Source organism: Malaclemys terrapin, chromosome 3 (assembly GCF_027887155.1).
Source record: "Malaclemys terrapin pileata isolate rMalTer1 chromosome 3, rMalTer1.hap1, whole genome shotgun sequence".
Classification (NCBI taxonomy): Eukaryota; Metazoa; Chordata; order Testudines; family Emydidae; genus Malaclemys; species Malaclemys terrapin.
Genome location: NC_071507.1, coordinates 12,200,964 through 12,215,994, shown reverse-complemented (window position 1 = coordinate 12,215,994; position 15,031 = coordinate 12,200,964). Strand labels below are relative to the sequence as shown.

At 44.6% G+C, this 15,031-nt stretch overlaps 1 protein-coding gene across 1 annotated transcript in view; it reads right to left on the bottom strand.

The window, feature by feature from the left end:
- The window catches only part of ISM1 (isthmin 1), a 58,550-nt gene that overhangs the window by 15,649 nt on the left and 27,870 nt on the right, over positions 1-15,031 (bottom strand). The window contains exon 2 of the mRNA XM_054024440.1: positions 3,448-3,687. Coding sequence (XP_053880415.1) covers positions 3,448-3,687 — 240 coding nt within the window. The remainder of the gene's footprint in view (positions 1-3,447; positions 3,688-15,031) is intronic.

The window sequence follows — 15,031 nt, the reverse complement described above, 5'->3', positions numbered from 1 at the left end:
AGGTGGCCACATCCCCTTGATGTGACTTCACTTTCGTTGCTAATGGGAAGGAAGGAAGTAATTCTGTTTTACACTGAGTAACCCTGCCACACTGGCAGGTCTGCATGTGTTACTGAGCTGGCATGTGTCAAATCAATGGAGACCAACAAAAGGGCTTTTCGGTGAGGAGGATGAAAAAAAGAAATCGGTGCTCCCAAAGGAAATATGGCACGGATTTTAAAAAGCACCTCACATTTTAGAGGACCTCCAATGAATTAGTTTATTCGAGTGCAATGGTGCATTTGGCTGCAGCTCTGATACCAAGCTAAAAACCAGCCACAGTACACTAATGGCAACAGCTGCTGTGGTTACTCCCTTAAACAACCTCTTGCCTTACCAATACTAAACAACTGTACAAATTCAGCATGAAATGATGCGGGGGTTGAAAAATGGGCCAAACTTCTACAGGGCTAGCAGATCACAGAAAAACCAGTAAGAGTCCTTTTTGTATTACTTGCAAAGGGCTTACATACATCACAACAGCGAGTGGTGAAACTTTAGCAGCTGGTTTTTTTTAAGTATTTAACAATTTTTGCTTAGATCTTCTAACTAGAACTGACTGTTTTGTGGCTCTATTTGTTTCTAGTGCACTGGATCCAATACCTTTATAGTCAACAATGACTCTGTAGTTAGAGTAGTAACCTTGAGGCAGGGCTAGTTTTCTTAACTCTGTGATTATACTCCCTGTAACACCACCTCCCCAGGAATAACAACAACAACAAAAATGTGGACAAGCGCATAACTATGACATGATACAACAATTGCTTTCTTTATTGCTATATAAAACAGGGCTCACGGGAATATCATTTCAAACTGTTTTCACAGGCTGACTTTCAGGCCTGTAAAGTATACTTCTACAATTTATAGGGAAAATGTCTTCATTTTTAAAGGTATTATTATTGGGCTGTGTATATGTCCCAGAAAACTTTGGGAAGCAGGACCAAGATTTTCAGAAAGAGGAGCCCAGAGCTGGGCTCCTAAATCCATATTTAGGCACCTAAGTAAGTAGCCTGAAATTCTGGCCACATATTTAGGTGCTTAAATTGAATTAGGTGCTAAATGAATTGAGGAGCCTAAAGTTAGACTCCTGTTTCCATAAAATCTTGGTTCTGCTGCCCAATGTTTTCTGGGAGAGAAGGCTAAGTTTCTCAGGCCCAAGACCCCATGGTCACTGCTGGTGTACCATTCCATGTGTTGTCCAGTTTTCAGACGCCGCATCATCCAGTGAAAAACAAGCTCATAATGACAACAATTATTAATTTGTATTGGGAAGCCAAGAAAATGTTACTCCTCATTTATCCATTCTTTGGCTTTAAGCATTCAATAACTTTCCTGCCGGGGAATGTATTTCCCCCCCCCCTATATTCTGTGGGTTACATTGTTATTTGTTAATATATACACATATAGTGGCACACTATTTACCTCAAACTGCAGCTTCAGGCCTTTGTAGAGCTTCCCAGACTACCCTCCTCTAGGAATTCATGAATATATAACTGGGAGGCTTCTAGTAGCAGAAAGCATGTACACCTCTACCCCGATATAACGTTGTCCTTGGGAGCCAAAAAATCTTACCGCGTTATAGGTGAAACCGCATTATATCGAACTTGCTTTGATCCGCCGGAGTGCGCCTCCCGCCCCCCGCCACCCCCAGAGCATTGCTTTACCGCGTTATATCCGAATACATGTTATAGTGGATTGCGTTATATTGGGGTACAGGTGTAAGATGGCTACCTTTACATCTGCTATTGTGTGGCCAGGGACGTTGAAGTGTTCTCCTACAGGTTTTTGTATATTGCCATTCCTGATATCTGACTTGTGAGGCAGGCCAGTCCTCGCCCACAGACAACCCGCCAACCTTAAGCATATTCTCACCAGCAACCACGCACCGCACCATAACAACTCTAACTCAGGAACCAACCCATGCAACAAACTTCGATGCCAACTCTGCCCACATATTTACACCAGCAACACCATCACAGGACCTAACCAGATCAGCTACAACATCACCGGCTCATTCACCTGCACGTCCACCAATGTTATATATGCCATCATTTGCCAGCAATGCCCCTCTGCTATGTACATTGGCCAAACTGGACAGTCACTACGCAAGAGGATAAATGGACACAAGTCAGATATCAGGAATGGCAATATACAAAAACCTGGAGGAGAACACTTCAACCTCTCTGGCCACACAATAGCAGATGTAAAGGTAGCCATCTTACAGCAAAAAAACTTCAGGACCAGACTCCAAAAAGAAACTGCTGAGTTCCAGTTCATTTGCAAATTTGACACCATCAGATCAGGATTAAACAAAGACTGTGAATGGCTATCCAACTACAGAAGCAGTTTCTCCTCCCTTGGTGTTCACACCTCAACTGCTAGCAGAGCACCTCACCCTCCCTGATTGAACTAACCTCGTTATCTCCATACTGATTTATACCTGCCTCTGGAAATTTCCATTACTTGCGTCTGATGAAGTGGGCATTCACCCACGAAAGCTTATGCTCTAATACTTCTGTTAATCTTAAAGGTGCCACAGGACCCTCTGTTGCTTTTTACAGATTCAGACTAACACGGCTACTCCTCTGATACTAGTTATAATAGTGCATTATGTTTTTGTAAACACATGTTTTAGGCAGATCAATATTTCACTAAATTATTTTGGTTAAACATGACTTCTTATTAATGCAGATTTTTCTTTGAGACACTAAATTAAATTGCTATTTTTTTCCTTCCTAACCCTCTGTCTTTAATGCAAGTGACTTGTAGTAAGTTATTCCAAAACCAAGAAGATTTTGACTAAAAACATATCAGATTTTTGTGGAGAGAGGGACTTTCTACTCAAGGTGGCTGCTGCTAAGATTAACATTTAATTCTTTGTTTTCTGAACAGAGGGCCAGATTTTGATCTCTAGGTGAGAATCTAATCTACAGTCATCCACTGTAATCTGTGGAATCAGTTGATATTTACACTAATGTAACAAATGAGAATCGGACCATAATTTCCAAGATACTAGTTTCCTGATTGTCACATTGCCAGTGGTTGGCCACAAAATAAAAGAGGTAAAACGCTGCCCAAAACCGAAGAGTGGAAAATATCTATATGACAAGAGGATGAAAGAAAGACATCTGCAAGAAAACTATGATTCTCTCTCTAGCTCTGTGCAGTCAGTGGCATTCATAAAGGGGCTCAGGGGGAACTGGGATCGGTACATCCAGGTAGGCAAAAAGTATTCAGACCATCTCTCCACATAACAGCACTATGGGTTGGGATAACACACAGAACAAGCGTATAAGAAAGCACAACTGGCAGTGACTAAGGGACTGAAGCAAAGCTTAAAGCGGATGTGGTTGTGTTAAGTCATTTTCCATAGTGTGTAAAATATCAGAGTCTTAATGAAGTGTGTACCTGAATGTTGGGGTTTTGCCCATTGATGTCTGCTTTTGATAGGTCAGGAAAGTTTGGGAGATCCAGGAGGAAGGATCTGGGTCCATCTCTTTGTAATGATGTGTGTCCATTTTCCTGCCTGAATCGCTGTTTGGGGAATGGCCTGTGTGCTGCCTGGTGGTCAGGATATTGTCTTCTGTCCTTGGGGTTTAATGTGAAGCTGGTTTGGGGAGCAGAATGGCCATCTGCACCCAGGGTGTTCTGGGGAGAAAGGAATACAATCAGATAACACCATTAGTAACAACAGTAACAATAAAACCCAGCCTTGGCTACTCTGACCCCTACCTCCAACTTTTAATTGATGAAGATCATCAAACAGACAACGTGTGCAAACAGCAGAATACCAGGACAACATTGCTCAGGCAGTCTTTGTACATTCTGCAAGGTGCATACAAATCCTTACATGTACATCCCAAAGCTAGGCACCCAAGTATGTAAAATGTAATGCTAGAATTTTCCAAAGAGCTCAGCATCAGCTCTCAGAGAATCATTCAGTTACAATAGTATCTATCTGCAGACAGATTAATTGTAAAGTCTAGCCACCTTCAGCTAATGTATGTGTTTCTGACAGGCATACTGGTTTAAGGCTTTAGATTACTGTTAGATAATGAGTAATTTACATCAGTATCTTGGAGCACTGTGATTAAACAGTTTCCCAGTCATGTACGTCTGACAAAAAACACTATTGCTGCTATAAAATAAATTCAGACAGACAGAAACCCATGAAGAAATGTGACATTATACTGTTTTGGGGCAGGGTATCTGATACTAGCAATGATTTTTATTGCAAAATTAAATATCCACTTCATAAAGGGTTTATCCTGTGATTTCAGAAGCATCTTAATTTTCTACACTAATGCAGCCTGTGTATTTGGTCAGAGGCACTACATAGCTGAGGGAATTAGTAATAGATATGCACAGCCCTATATCTCTGTATCATTGGTTTAAATTCAAATTCAATATTGACCTGTAGCTCTTGTAACAAAGGTGTGACACACAGGATTGGTAGTAAGAGACTCAAGTATATTTCTACCGGACCTGAATTGGGGTTACAAAAGTTAATACCCTTCACATAACAGGAGTGAGTGGCTTACTGCCATTCAATAATTCAGTGCCCGAGGTAAGATAAAATGGTGGTTTTAATTCAGTCCTTAGCAGGCAGGTGTCCCCCTTATAAAACCATCATCAGTTATCGCCAAGACCAAAGGCTGAAAGGAAATGGAGACTGGATTCCCTGAGCAGCACAGAGACTATGCAGGTGAGATGAAGGAAATGGCTTTCAAGATTTAGCCAGCACCATAATATTTCCTGTTACTGCCCTTGATAGTTAAGTTAGGTTATAGCCTGGCAGTTCTTCTGGTTTCCTCATTGTTTTTGAGATTCAAATAGCTACAGCGGACAAAAATTCTGGCTTCCAGCTGTGACTGTTAAGAAGGCTGCATCACTTACTACCTGACAATTAGATGGTTACAGTAGCTCCTGAACCTCTATGGCCTCCACACAGGTTACTACTGGGAATGAGTGCACTGAGCTTTAAAACAAGCTCCAGCTGGTCCAAAACTCAGCATCCCGCCTCACAAGCAGCATTGGCTGATGAGAGCACATCGCTCTGGTCACTACTTTGGTTGTGCATGTCACATAGGGTCTGTTTTGAGTTTGAATAAGCTCCTCCCCGCCCCCAAGCGGCATAAGTTACACTGACATAAGTGCTGGTGTGGTTGGCAGGAGAGCTTCTCCTGCTGACATAGCTACCGTCTCTCGCGGAGGTGGATTTAGTATGCCGACGGGAGAACTCTCTCCTGTCAGCATAGAACGTTTTCCCCAGATGGGCTACAGCGGCGCAGCTGTATCGGTGCAGCTACACCATTGTAGCGCTTCTAGTGTAGACTAGCTCTAAGCTTAACTTCAAGTATTCAAACGCAACACTCTTCATTGCAGAAGGTGTTCACAATTTGTATTCCACATTTCTTTATGGAAAAGTATAGCTGCCTGCCTTGTTTTGGAAGAAGGGCCATTTGAGATAGCAATCTCCAGCCAGTCTCTCTGACGATATGAAGTCTCTCAATCAGGCAGATGGGTTTCTTGTATAAATGAGGCATCTCCTCTAAATTCCTAAGATGTGCCAGTATTTCATTTCATTGAAAAGGATTATTCACATTGTCGGAGAAAAACACAGTTCTCACTTTTTGTTTGGGTACAGCAAGTCAGATGCTTTATTAACTCTCACAATTGCGCAGAGGGAGAGAGCTAAGCAGGTCTCTCTACAGGTAAACAATTACAGCAAACCTCTGCTTCCACAACACCTTTTACATTTCATAAAATAATTTTAAGCCTTTATGCATGAATGCCACCTGCTAAAACAATTCTCTTTAACCCATGTGGAATCATAGATTTATAACCCTTCAAAATGGGAAAACAACTAAGATTTCTGAGCTCAATGAAGTATGTATAATATACACCAGGGGTGGGCAAACTTATTGGCCCGAGGGTCACATCTGGGTATGGAAATTGTATGGCGGGCCATGAATGCTCATGAAATTGGGTGTTGAGGTGCGGAAGGGGGTGAGGGCTCCGGGGTGGGGCCAGAAACGAGGAGTTCAGGATGTGGGCTCCGGACTGGGGCGGTGAGGGTGAAGGCTCCAGCTGGGGGTGCAGGCTCTGGGGTGGGGCTGGGGATGAGTGGTTGGGGGTACAGGAGGGTCTCTGGGCTGGGACCCAGGGGATCAGAGGGCAGGAGGGGGATCAGGGCTAGGGCATGGGGTTGGGGTGCAGGAGGGGGTCAGGAACAAGGCTCCGGGTGGCGCTTACCTCAAGCAGGTCGTGGAAGCAGCAGCATGTCCTCCCTCCGGCTCCTACGCAAAGGTGCAGCCAGGCGGCTCTGCATGCTGCCCTGTCTGCAGGTGCAATCCCGGCCAATGGGAGCTGTGGGGTCAGCGCTTGGGGCAGTGTGCAGAGCCCCTATGCATAGGAGGCGGAGGGAGGACAGGTCGTTGCTTCCAGGAGCCGCGCAAGCCGTAGTTACCGCTCCCCAGCGGGAGCTCGAGGGCCGGATTAAAATGTCTGAAGGGCCGGATGTGGTCCCCAGGCCGTAGTTTGCCCACCCCTGATATACACTGACTGGAGCATATTGCTAATGGCCATATGACAAGGCAATTCCAGCAGCTCATTAGCGAGAGAGACTGCCACACTAAGGCAAGCTTTTGTTTGAGGAAGACAGTAATGTCCTTGTTGCCCTGATCACAGATAAGGGTGGGATCACAGCTCAGTTCCAGGTGTCAGATTCTCATTAGCAGTTGTTCATTTAGGCGCAGTGTGAAGAAAATAAAGATCAAGTGCAGAAAGATTTTTAAGTCATTGGTGGCAGCATGGAGAGCACCCCCGCCTCATTCACTGCCAGAGTTCTACGGCACGTAGCAAGTGATGCAGGGGACCAATGGAAGAGGAAGAATGGTGCTGTGGTGAAGGCTCTGAACTGAGACCCAGAATGTGACCATGGCCTAGTTACTTAGGTGCTTGAAAATCCCATACCCTAATCTGGCTGTGCTCTAGTTCCTCACCTTTAAAATGGGGAATAATGGTAATTCATTGCCTCCACAGGGGTTTAGTGGGGATCACGCTGCATGGGACTTAGAGGTTGGGTGAGCCATATGGGACCTTGACACTGCGGGAATTTGAGGGTGTTGGGCAAGAGATAATCCTACAGACAGGAGAATTTCCTTATCTGCTATGCAATGGAACTTTTTAGTAATTAGATTATTTGGAACCTTTCCCCCCTTGCTCTTCTGCCTCCACAACAGCGAGAAGCTAGCAGCACAGAATTGCACTGCCACTCTCTCCTAGTGGGGGGAGGGGGAGGTAATATGGGATTGAAACAGGAATGGGAGCACTCCCTCTACTTTTAATAGCATCAGCCAAAGAGGAAGGGGGCACTCTCTATATTTTCAGCAGAGACAGGGAAGCTGTCCTTCCTCTCCCTTATTTTAACCTCTGCTCCTGAGTTGGAAGTTCAGCTGAGGCAGAGAAGAAAAGGGAAGGACCAGAGCAGGATAGGACATCCTGGAGGAACTACTTTTTCTTTCACCCAAAAGCATTTAGGAGAGCGTCATAACAGACCTGTTATTTGCAGATGATGCAACCCTTGTGGCTCACAGTGTTGATGCCCTACAACATCTCATAACCAAGTTCTCCGATTCATGCAACTTCTTTGGGCTAGCCATAAGCTTGAAGAAGACTGTTATCATGCACTACAGCTCTTCAGAACCAGTTCCAGATATCACCTTAGATGGTATTCATTTGGATGTTGCTGACCAATTTTGCTACCTTGGCTTTACTGTTACCAGCAATATAGATCTTGATGCTGAGTTCACTAATAGAATCAGCAAAGCAGCTAGAAACTTTGGTCTTTTGCAGAAAAGTTCCTAGGTGCAAGACAGAGCCTGGAACAATAACAAATTGTCAACTAAAGTGAAAATCTGTATTTATGAGACATGTATTATTCACTCTTGTATATGGCTCAGAAACATGATGACTTATGCCAAACATACCAAAAGACTAAACAACGTTCATATCAGATCTTCCGTAAAATTCTTTGAATAAGATGGCAAGACGGGGTAACAAACGTGGAAGTGTTAAATGGTACTGGTATGTCATTCATGGGAATGTTGATTAGTAACAAAAGACTCAGGTGGCTTGGACATGTCAAGTGAATGCTAGATTATAGGAACCTGAAGAGTGTGCTACACTCTGAAGCTCATGAAGGGTCTAGAAAGAGGCAGACCGCCGCGCAGACTTTGGGATGCTTGCAAAGATGACTTAGGCTTGGTCTACACTAAACCCCCAAATCGAACTAAGGTACGCAACTTCAGCTACGTGAATAACGTAGCTGAAGTTCAAAGTACCTTAGTTCGAACTTACCTCGGTCCACACGCGGCAGGCAGGCTCCCCCGTCGACTCCGCGGTACTCCTCTCGTCTAGCTGGAGTACCGCAGTCGACGGCGAGCACTTCCTGGTTCGACTTATCGCGTCCAGACAAGACGTGATAAGTCGGACCCAGAACTTCGATTGCCAGCCGCCAAACTAGCGGCTGGGTGTAGACCTACCATTAGATCTTTTGTATCAGAGGGGTAGCCGTGTTAGTCTGGATCTGTAAAAAGCAACAGAGGGTCTTGTGGCACCTGTAAGACTAACAGATGTATTGGAGCATAAGCTTTTGTGGGTGAATACGAAGTGGGCATTCACCCATGAAAGCTTATGCTCCAATACATCTGTTAGTCTTACAGGTGCCACAGGATCCTCTGTTGCTTTTTAGATCTTTTGGAATCTCTGAGGATGATTGGGAAAGGACTGCAGAATGCTGCTTTGGTTGGCGGAGTCAGCTTGTAGATGGAGCGAGGTATTGCGAGGCAGACTTGATCGAGATTTGTGATGACTGGCATCAGAGGAGGAAAGAATCTGCTGCTTGGATTCAGAGCATAGCTAGTGCGTGGGTGTGATCTATCTGTGGACAGGACTGTCACTAGTGCATCGGACTCAGCAGCTATTAAAGAACTCATTGGCGCGTACACCATGCTCTGTAAAGAGTGCCAGTGAGTTTTGGCACGTTTGCTTGAGCTCCTTAGCCTAGAGATGAATGAATTTGGAAGTAAAGTCAAACAGCCCCCAAGTGGCACAGAAATTTATCACAGAAACCTCTCTTCAGCTGCACTGATTTATATTTTTTGGTATTCTCCTTTGCCAACATCATTTTACAAGCTATTTCAAAGATCATGGGCTGAAACTTGACAATACACCACTGCACTTTCATGATGCACCTTGTACAGTACCCTCAACCACCAAGAACTAATGACATTTATTTATTAGGAAACCTCTCAGATGCTATTAAAGATTATATTGCTATCAGAGACTAAGTAAGGCCTAGAGGCTTGACAGAAAATCATTTTAGTCATTAGGTTTCATTCCCCACCTGCCTTCACAGATTGTTTTGATTCTGAAGAGCTGTTATATGTTTCCAGAGGCTCAGAGCTAGTGATGGCTGAAGTGCAGCCAACTCTGGTTTTAAAACACAACTGGTGTTTAGCACTGTGTGTTAAGCCATGCTATGCAACAATTGAGTACAGTAAGGTTAGAATGACATTGTATCAAATTAAAACTTCTAAGGAAGGTTCAGAGAGGCAGGACTTAACAACCCACTGTCACAGTGTGAGCTGGGGCTTTACCGGGTTCACGTGGGCCTGGTTTCTATGATCCCACCCACTGAATCATGTGACAGAGCAGGTGACTGAGTGTAGACCTGCTATGAAATATAAGAAGCAGAACCATTTCTTGTTGTGCTGTCTGATGTGGCTCTTTATGAATTGGGGAAGTGTCTGGCCGAGCTTCCCTATTGAAGAGGAAGTGCTTCTGTGTATGGAAGAAGGTACTATAGTAAGTGGCTCTGGCAAATAGTGGCATAGGGCAGCCTACCAATTCAGGGTCCCAATCTTGGGTATACTTTCCTCCACCTGGAGTGTAAAAAAAAAAAAAAAAAAAAAAATCTCTGTGCTGAGTGGGAGTGGACTGAAGGAGTGTTTTTAAATTAGACTCTTTTCCTTTGCCCTGGAAGGGGAAGGGCTTTATTTTAGCTAGAAATATCCTGTCTGCATAGCTCTGCATGGATATAAAATTTGTATTTGTGTCCCATCTGTGATCCACAAAAATGGTCTGACTGTTCTTTCACTGCGAAGAAATATGTCGCAAAAGGAGCAAAGCAGATGCAAAGGCAGCAATGCTCTCGAGCGTCTCTCTAAAAAATTTTGACTCAAATTTCTAGCCGCTGTATCATTATAACCCCCACTGAAATCAGTGGATCTATGCGGACTTACATCAGCTGTTGCTCTGGCCTGCTGTATTCAGTCATAATATAGTAAAGTAGTATTTACTTGCCCCGTGTTACACAAAGCATTGCAAAACTGCCTGTTAGTTTGCAGTACTTCTGCCCAATTACCCACATGTCTGTGCAAGCACAAAAACTGCAATCCTGCTCCCGCTTAGGGCTTGTCTACATGGAGAATCATTCCTGATTAGTTACATGTGTGGCTGCTCTTTATCATGTGTACAATGGAGTTAATCAGGAAGAGCTATTCTGCTTTAAATCCACACTCTACCTTTATTCTGGATCAACTACTATGTGCAACAAGCCCTTAGAAAAGGTGGAGAGTAATGCTAAGTGAGAAGTTAGTACAACGGCAAGGTGGCGTGTCAAAACTCAAGTCTTTAGCCTTATGAAGAAAGAGTAGATGCAGTTGCCAATGCTGCCTGTTACCTTAAACTTAAATAGTCCCTCCTCTTCCTGGGGTAGACTGAGGCATAAGCACACCAGAATCCCAGCTTTTGTTTTCTACTAAAAGTTTCTAGCCTTTATGCCTGTGAAGAAAATCTTAAACTGCAAGTGTATCCAAAGCAGTGATCTATCTGCATGTACCTGAAGCAATAGCTCTGAGGTCCGAACTGCCCCCTGCATTTCAGTGGGTTTACTCCAAGACCCACTACTCTGCTGGAGAGCTCTGCCAACAGCACCCCTGGCAGAGTACTATATATGGCAGGAGAAAGAGTGCAGTGGGCCTGGGCCCCCCTCCTTCCCCTCCTCCAAGCAACTACACCCTGGTTGTTGAGGTAAACTATGCCCTCCAAACCTCTATCTCTCTGGGGCTTGGTTCATAGGTATTTTGTGATAATTGGATTAGAACAGCCTGGGGGCTGCTCTAGCTAGCTTGTGCCAACACTTGAGTGCAATGCACTCTGGCCTAGGACTACCCTGCTGAAGGAGCTGTGCAAAAAGAAGTGTAAGAAGCCAGCTACGCTGGCTCTAGTCCCACCAGGGACTCCTTTCCACACCCGGTCCAGGACTTGCAGATGACTTTTGATACCTGAGCGGAATGGGGTAGAGACTCTGCCCCAAAGCATTTCTCGTGGCTGCTTGACCGCTTTGAAATAGTACGTTTGGCCTTCATGCGGGAAGGGTTGGACGCCACTGCTTCAGGGATACTTTCTCAGCATGTGTGTGTGCGCGTGCTGCTGAACTGATTAACAACTGGGTGCTGTGGTGAACACAGCATAAATATCTGTACCAGTGGGATGCTACATAAGAAAACTCTCCCTTGAAATGAAACCAAAAAGACAAAGCAGGAAAGGACACAGTTAGTTAATACGAATTCTGCCTTCCCCGTCCATCCCATGCAAGCTCTATACCGTCTCCTGTCTCTTTGCTCTTGCTCATCTTATAAATCTACATGTGCAAACTGTTTAATTCAGTGCTTTACGGCGTGGCTGAACCACTCCATAGAGTGGGAGCAGATGTGCAGAGACATCAATGCATCACGGCTCCTGGGTGGTGGAGTACAATGAGATGTAGCCATTTAGGCCTGGCTCCACAAATGGACTTAGACATTGCAATGCTTAACTTATAGGCGCTTAGAAAAAAAATTCAAAGGAACGACAATGGGATCTACAAGGACTCGGTTAGGTAGCTAGGCTCCTAATACAAGGAATGGGGAGAGAAATGTGCCTTGCAATGGGATCCATTATGTGAGGCAGGGAGCCACTTAAGTTAGCCAATGGGAGATGCCAATGTGAGGAGTGTGTCCTAAGCCCAGCCTCTCTCAAAGGCAGGTGCCTATCTCTGCTAGGGATCTACAACCAAGAACCCCTCTCCTGGTGTCAGGTGGCTTAGGCACCTGTGTTGTGTCTTGGGTGAATGTTAGGAGTTGTTGGAGCAGGAGGAGTGGACCACCATGCTATAGAGTTGTTCTCACTTGCACTCTCTCTGTCCCACTGATTATTTAATTGATTTATACAAGGTGGAAAAGTTTCCTCAGGAGAGATTGAGGGAGCCCCATATCAGAATCTCTCATAGCTTGGTACTCAACTGAGAGGTGGGAGACCCCGTTCAAATCCATCAGGCAGGTGGGAGACCCAGATTCCTGGCGATCATTCTGGCCACTGGGCTAAAAGCTATAAGGTGGACAAAAGCACCACCACTGGACAGATTTTGACTGGGACATGATTCAGTGGGCAGCCTCTGAGCATGCCTATTGGATTAGGCCATACATAGGAGAGACACTCCTCCACCTATCTTCCCTGGTATGTGGATTGCACCAAGGCTTAGGCAGGACATAGATGTCTGGATGCCTAAAGTAAGGCAGCAGTGAACATGCCCAGAAGCAGCAACTTATGTGTTTAGGTGCCTAATGAGTATTGGCCCCTACAGGGTTAGATGGCAGCTATCCAGGACTCTTGTGGATCACAGTGGTGCCTGAAATTGGAACTTAGGTGCCTAAGTATCTTTGTGGATCTGGGCCCTACTGACTGTAACGTGACCTAGCTATTCCCTCCTCTGGGACCATTTACATTGCCTAGTGCTACATCTTTTTCTACCCTGTGTTCATGATGTGGAGTCAGGCCTGAGGGCTGCTCAGGTGACCTCTGTCTAGCTAGCTTGCGATTTTGTAGCATTGCCCATTCCAATAGTATCTGAGTCCCACTGCCCAAAGTGCCAAAGCAACCAAAACATGACTCAAGGTAACTTAGCACACGTACATAATTCAATGAAACTCAGTGCTGATAAGTGCAGAGTAATGCACATTGGAAACTACAATCCCAGCTATACATACAAAATGATGGGGTCTAAATTAGCTTTTATCACTCAGAAAAGAGACCTGGCCTGATTCTGGGAGCATCCCGGCGAAATCGGGAGGGTTGGCAACCTTACCCTGGGTTGAGGGGCCATCACCAAGGACATGACCAGAGACTGAACTATCTGTATTATAACAGAACATGACCCCATTGTGGTAGGCACTGTACAAATACAGAACAAAGATAATCGCTTTGGGACAGAGACTACAATCTAAATCCAAACAAAATACCAATAACAGACATATCTTGTCCTCTGCTGAGGTGAATCTCCAAGTAAACTATCAGTTGTATAGATAGTGGGGGTCTTTCATATTTGCTTGACTGTGAAAGTCCCCTTTCAAAAAAAGGCAATGACCTGATTCTGCTCTTGTTGGTATGGATTTTACACCAGTGCCACTACACTGAAGTTGCTCATCATCACATTTCTGAGAAGAGACTGACCGCAACACTCCAACCGGGGCCCACCTGATGTGGGATCCATCACCCACTGAAGTGAACAGGAACCCTTCCTTTGACTTCAACAAGCACTGGATCAAGCCTTTAGCCATCTCAGTATCTCAGTGTGGAGCAAGATTCAATAGCGTTGCACCTGTTTACACTAGGGCTGAATTTTGTCTATCCCAATATTTGGAAATCACGTCATCTTTTACACACAATAAGCCAGTCCCAGCAGACTGGAAGGATCTGCTGAAAGCTAGAATCAAAGCCACAAAAAAAATCCAGAAATCCAGAGTGCTAATGTTGTTTGAATGCAATATTTTGATCTGGTTTTTACAGGCTAGCATGTAATTATAAATCTACATGTGCAAACTGTTTAATTCAGTGCTTTATGGCGTGGCATCAGTGTAATTGAAAGACAATAGATACCTACATCTAAAATTCTTCTCGTGGCTTTTTAAGATGACCTTTCACAAGTTCATTCCACTCAGTCACTAAGACTATGATTTCAGTGATGTAAACCAGGTTTAATAATTGAAGTTTTTATCTCTCCCAAGCGGAAAAAATGACCTTGCTTGAAAACAATTCACAGTTTTCAATGTTGCCTTCAGCCATTTATAGTTTCCAAGAAACAATTACTCCCTGCATCTATGCCTTCCTCTTAAAGGCCACTAAATATTCACCCTGGGCTTACAGAAGTGTCTGATATTCTGGCTGTGGTATCTGGCAGATGTTTTCCTTGGTGACTTGGAAGTGTTAATTCCATGTGGGTCACAAGCTACAGGATGACTTCATCACACAATCAAAAGCTAATAATGGGGAAACAAGAAAGCAGACAAGTGTTATATTTGAAAAACATGGTGTTTCCTGTGCTCACTAGCGTCTTGGATACTGAAAACACACCACCAAACCACTGCAAGCCTGCTTGCCTACCCCCTCCCATCCACTCCCCCCCCCCCTTTTTTGTTCAGCTGGGGGGGGTGGGAGGAAGGGAAGAGGAGGCAACAATTGCCAATAATAATTAGTGTTTCATATGTTCAAAGCACTGTGCAGATACTAATCACTGCAACAGTCATGTCAGGTAAATATCCTCCCCAGTTTAGACAGAGAAACTGAGGCAGAGACTTGAAGTGAGGAGGTCAAGGTCACATACCACATCTATTCCCTTGCCCATTATATAAGCAATATATTTTTAAGCCTGGACATGCAATGTGAGTGTCTCCATTTTGAAAGGATCGGGGATAAGAGTCACATGAGTGACTGAATTCCAACGGAATAACTTGCATCTGCATACACAATGGTAATAAGCTTTCTTGCTTCAGAAACAAGCTATAGAGGATGCTATGTCATCCCTCTGCCCCTGGAGGGTTGCGGGGGGGGGGGGGGAAGGAGGGTGAGAGGAGAGGCGTGGTTGCAAGGGGAAGAAACTGAGGAAGCA